This window comes from Littorina saxatilis, linkage group LG8 (assembly GCF_037325665.1).
Source record: "Littorina saxatilis isolate snail1 linkage group LG8, US_GU_Lsax_2.0, whole genome shotgun sequence".
NCBI classification, from domain to species: Eukaryota; Metazoa; Mollusca; class Gastropoda; order Littorinimorpha; family Littorinidae; genus Littorina; species Littorina saxatilis.
The window spans coordinates 26152690-26157689 of record NC_090252.1 but is presented as its reverse complement, the minus strand read 5'-3'; the positions used below and the strand labels follow the sequence as shown (position 1 = coordinate 26157689).

Sequence of the window (5000 nt, the reverse complement as noted above, 5' to 3'; positions counted from 1 at the left end):
CGTGTTGCAGTGTCTCACTTCAATATCATCGGACTGAAGGAATGGCTTCAAGCAATTGGCAGAGTACAATTACAACAACTGTTATGGTCGGCCTACAATCACCACAACAATGAAGGATCGCCTCATCCAAATGAAGGTCATGCAGCAAAAAAAGGTTACTGAAAAGGCAGCAGGCATCGACCATGAGCTGCCACCAAACACTGTTGTCAGTAATCAAAGTGTTACAAACTGCTTACACGCTTTCAACTTCAGTGAAAGTCGCTCAGTCGGCAAAACAACATTGACTGCCAACCATCCGCCTGTCCACCGAGCCTGGTGCACTCAACATGTGAGGTGGTTACGTCATCGTAGGGCTCAGTTCTTGTTTACAGATGGGTCCCGCCTCTTCTTGGATCCTGCTGATGGACGCGCCGTAGAGAGCGTTTTGCAGATGGCGCTGTTCTAGAACGAAATCGTTTAATAGGGGCTCTGTGATGGTCCGAGGAGAGATCACCATACGTCGTAGGACATCTTACTACCGATTAGTGGGAGATTAATTTGTGATCGCTGCCGGGATAAGATTTTGCAGTTTTTAGTTGTATGAAATACTACTGTTGTGATTTTAAATCAGAGGGTTGTGTAGAGTAACAAGCTCTAGCGTTGTTTTCGCTGGCATGTTTGACGTGACATTTTCTGAAGACAGTCCTCAGTTCTTCAATAAAACAATACAGAAAAAATTAAACCATGTAAACCTTGTAATTTCTGTATGGCATGCGTTTGAAAAAGTGATCCCTAACTTTTTTTTGAAGGGTATATGTCCCTGACTACTTTTATGTTGTATTTATCTATCATTTAAACCTTTTTTCTGCACTTTTCAGAACGAAACACGTCGGTTCCATTTGTGAACATATGTGAGTATACACAAACAGCGGACACATTTTTCATATCACAGGCCGTCTTCAGTTTATTCCTTTGCACGCGCACTCAATTACCTATTTTCATTTTGCTCCCAAATGTTCACGCCAGGCGAAAGATATAAAAAGACCTGGGAATTAATGACATCATCATTTTGAATGAGATTGGTTTACCCTCAACTGTTCTTGATATTTCCCTTGTTTTCTCCATTTCATTACATGAGGTTTTTCAAAAGCAGTTTTGGTCGCATATTTTTGTGTTGTGTATCATTTTGTTCAGAATTGAAAAATCCCCAATATGGTATGCACAAGGTTAACATAAATTTGCCCGAAGAGTCATGCAACAGTATGACGTCGTTACTAAAAATAGACATTCACTCCCCATTTTTACATTTAGTCAAGTTTTGACCAAATGTTTTAACATAGAGAGGGAATCGAGATGAGGGTCGTGGTGTATGTGTGTATGTATGTGTGTGTGTGTACAGCGATTCAGAGATAACTACCGGACCGATCTTTATGAAACTTTACATGAGATTTCCTGAATAGCCTATGATAGGTGATTTTTTATTTTGTGGATACATGTCTTTGGTGACGTCATATCCGCCTTTTTTTTGAAAGTTGAGGTAGCACTGTCACGCTCTCATTTTCCAACTAATTTTGTTGAAATTTTGGTCAAGCAATCTTCGACAAAGGCCGGACTTTGGTATTGCATTTCAGCTTGGAGACTTAACAATGAATTAATTAGTGTAGTCATTAAAAATCCGAAAATTTTAATTATTTTTGTATAAAACGATCTACAAATAATTTAATCTTATTCTTCATTATTTTCTGATTCCAAAAACATATAAATATGTATTATTCGGATTAAAAAGAAGCTCAGAAAATTAAAAATAAGAAAAACAATTCCATCTTATTCCTTGTCCGTTCCTGATTCCAAAAACATATAGATATGTTATTTGTGGATTAAAAACAACCTCAGAAAGTTAAAAAGAATAGAGATACAGTAAAGCGAGCTATCCTGCTCAGCGCAACCATTACCGCGCTGTACTGGCTTGTCAATTTCATTGCCTTTTTTTACGAGCGGACGGTCTTGGGGAAAAATACAGTGCGTTCAGTTTCATTCTGTGAGTTCGACAGCTTGACTATATGTAGTAATTTTGCCTTACGCGACTTGTTTTTATTCACTTCGCATTCAGACAGAAGAAATAAATACACAATTTGTATCTAACTTTAACACATCTAAGGTATTTTGAAATTCAAGCAATTTTCTTTCATTTGGGACCATTTTCAACGTTAAGAGTTTATAGAGAAATAAAGTATGCCCCTTGAACAAAAGGACAGAGTAGCTACGTAGATTTTGTCAATGTCTTCCCTGGCCCTACTGAGCAAACATAATGACAGACATCAAAAACAGACGACCTAGCAGATCCCACTCCGACCAAACCACGCTCATGGAGATCCTCCCACGTTTGGCCCACGATTGGCCACACTCTCCGACAATTTTATAACGTAGTAGAAGCGGCGTCTCTTTATACCGGGGTATAAAGTTACACTTGCGCAATGGAGCGCAAAATTCATCAATGACATGAACGCATTCCGCATGAAATATGCCCTGATCCTGTCTGTAGTTGCTGTATTTAACGTCACTGACTGTCTATTGTTGGTTATGGTATACTAGGTCATTGGAATAACCACAGAGATAAACAATCTGGAGGGCTTAAATCGGATTTGTTAGGCCACCGCAGTATACTGTTGAATCGATCCCCGAAATTGGAAACTTTTTTTGAAATGGCAAAAACGTCATCTGCACAATTGTCACTTTGTGCAATGTCCATGCATAAGTTAATGTACACTAAATATGAAGCTATTCGGTCAGCAAAGGTGGAAGCAATTAGCATTTTTGTGGATGGCATTTTGGGGAGGGTCACCCTGTACAAGGAGAACGTTTTTTGTTGCAGCTGGACCGTGCGTGCAGGAGGAGGGCGACTGTTTCTACGTGCAGAACGGCGACTACCAGTACTGCGGCGACTGTCACTACTTCAGCACGTGTAGCGAGGGATACTTCTTCGTCAGGCCGTGTCCCGAGCACCTGCAGTACGACTCACGCCTGGCGCTGTGTGACTACCACTCCAGCACATGCAACAGCAAGCAGCGAGCGGTGCACAAGGTGGCAAGGGCCCAGCATGGTGGCCGTGTGCTGACTGGTCGTGTGGCGGGGTAGAGCCGTGACAGCGCTCGTCCAGCGTAACACCACACTCCTGGACATGCCATCGTGGGAATCACGCCTTGGACCTTACAATGCACAATATACCTTTGATAAGAATACGTTATCTCCTTTGATGCTTTGAGAAAAATAGTTGAAATTAAGCTTTTCAGTGTGTGAAAGTGCAGAACAATTTCATCCACATGAGTACTTTTACTTTTTGCGTTCATGTGGATTTTCGCAAAAGTGTTATTTGGAAAAGCGGATTTTAGCTTTTGCACAAAGCCCTTTAAAGGTGGCCTTGTGGCGAGGCTGATAGTTATCAACTCATTCTTGGCGCAGCAGTGAGCGTGTTCATGATCAGAGTACCAGTATCATGCATACACATTGATGTTTATTTTTTCCGGGAGGTCTACAATATTAGATTATGAATTCCATTTATGGTACTACCAGGATGCCATTTTGGTTTCGCGTTTTTGACACTGTAAATGTTCCGTCTGTGGGTGTCTATACTAGCTGGTTTATGGCGTGACAACATTAGACATTTGATGATAGTTCAGAAAGTAAACAATTCAGATGCACCACACTTATTTTATTTGATATGGAACAAAGGAAATATTTCCAACTTCGTCGTTATTCCCTTACCTTCATGTAAGTGACACACTGCATTGATGGGTATGCGACATTATACTTGTCTCGTCAAAATATCTGCGCTTAAAACACGATAGTTGTTAATCACAAGGTGGGGCAGTTCGTCTCAGCAACAAATCTAACGTTAGAACGCAAATAATAAGCTACAAAACAGACAAATTGGTGTTTCCGGAGTTTAATGTTTAAGTAGTTACAACAGGGATTGTTTTCAACTGCTGTTTTCATAAGTGACCCTTGCAGAGTTCGCGTCTTGCGTTGTATAATTTTTTTGTATTTTAGTTGTTGTTTCATTCATTTCAATAGCAGACGAGACACAGGTGACAGTAAATTAAATCAACAAGAAAGATGGTAAAATCAGGATAACGACACCTCCTGTTCGTTTGTGCATAGGCATTGGTCTATGGTTTGTGCAAGTTTTTTTGAGTAAAGAAAGGTTGAGAAAAGATTGATGTGTGTGTGTGTGTGTATGTGTCCGTGTGTGTGGAGTCATAAAGGCCACTTTTGCGACATCACATCAATGGCCCCACTGACAGTCGAGGCGAACAACCTGTCGGAGCGAGTTGTCAGTCAAGCCTAAGCTTGCCACCGTCGCATTCGTTAATTAGCTTGGTTGTTAAGGGTTCAAATAAAGTGTTGTTCGCCTGACAGCTCAAGGGATTGGTCTTTCATAGCGTAGCAGAGAACTAGTGCATTCACCTTGGGATGACTTTCTATGTTTTATATAGTTCAATGACAGAAGTAACGTGGTTTTTTTTAAATTATTTTATGCACACCACAACTCAAAAGCTGAAGTTTTTTCTCTCTCTTAAATTAGAACAAGTAAACGCCTCCCCATAACTGCAGAGAACTGTTGCTTTCGGTTGGTGTGCGTTGTGTGTAATGATAAAGCTTTTAACAGACAGTTTTTTGCAATAAGATGTATTTCATGGGTTTATATGATGTCCTTTACAACAAAACAATTTTTTATGTTCAAGGTCAAGTTCATTGGAAAGTGGGTTGCAAAAAGTGAGTTGCAAACAGAAAAACAAAAGTAGAGGTTCGGGGGCTTTAACGCGCCTCTCCTTGTGTGTTTGCCCAAGTCCCCAATTTTTAACAAAAAGAGGCATCTGTTCGATGTAACGGAATAGTCATGTTTTCAGAACGAGAAGTGGGCGAAATTTGCACAGTTTGGCTAAATTTTATGGACTTGAAAATTGTGTGTGTGTGTGTGTGTGTGTGTGTGTGTGTGTGTGTGTGTGTGTGTGTGTGTGTGT

General features: G+C 40.5%; 1 protein-coding gene across 1 annotated transcript in view; it reads left to right on the top strand.

The window, feature by feature from the left end:
- LOC138973161 (uncharacterized) overlaps nucleotides 1–4192 on the top strand; it is a 34732-nt gene extending 30540 nt beyond the window's left edge. Inside the window, exons 10-11 of the mRNA XM_070345837.1 lie at nucleotides 858–890; nucleotides 2852–4192. Of these exons, the coding sequence (XP_070201938.1) occupies nucleotides 858–890; nucleotides 2852–3114 (296 nt within the window). The 3' untranslated portion in view covers nucleotides 3115–4192. The remainder of the gene's footprint in view (nucleotides 1–857; nucleotides 891–2851) is intronic.
- Nucleotides 4193–5000: the final 808 nt, after the last annotated feature.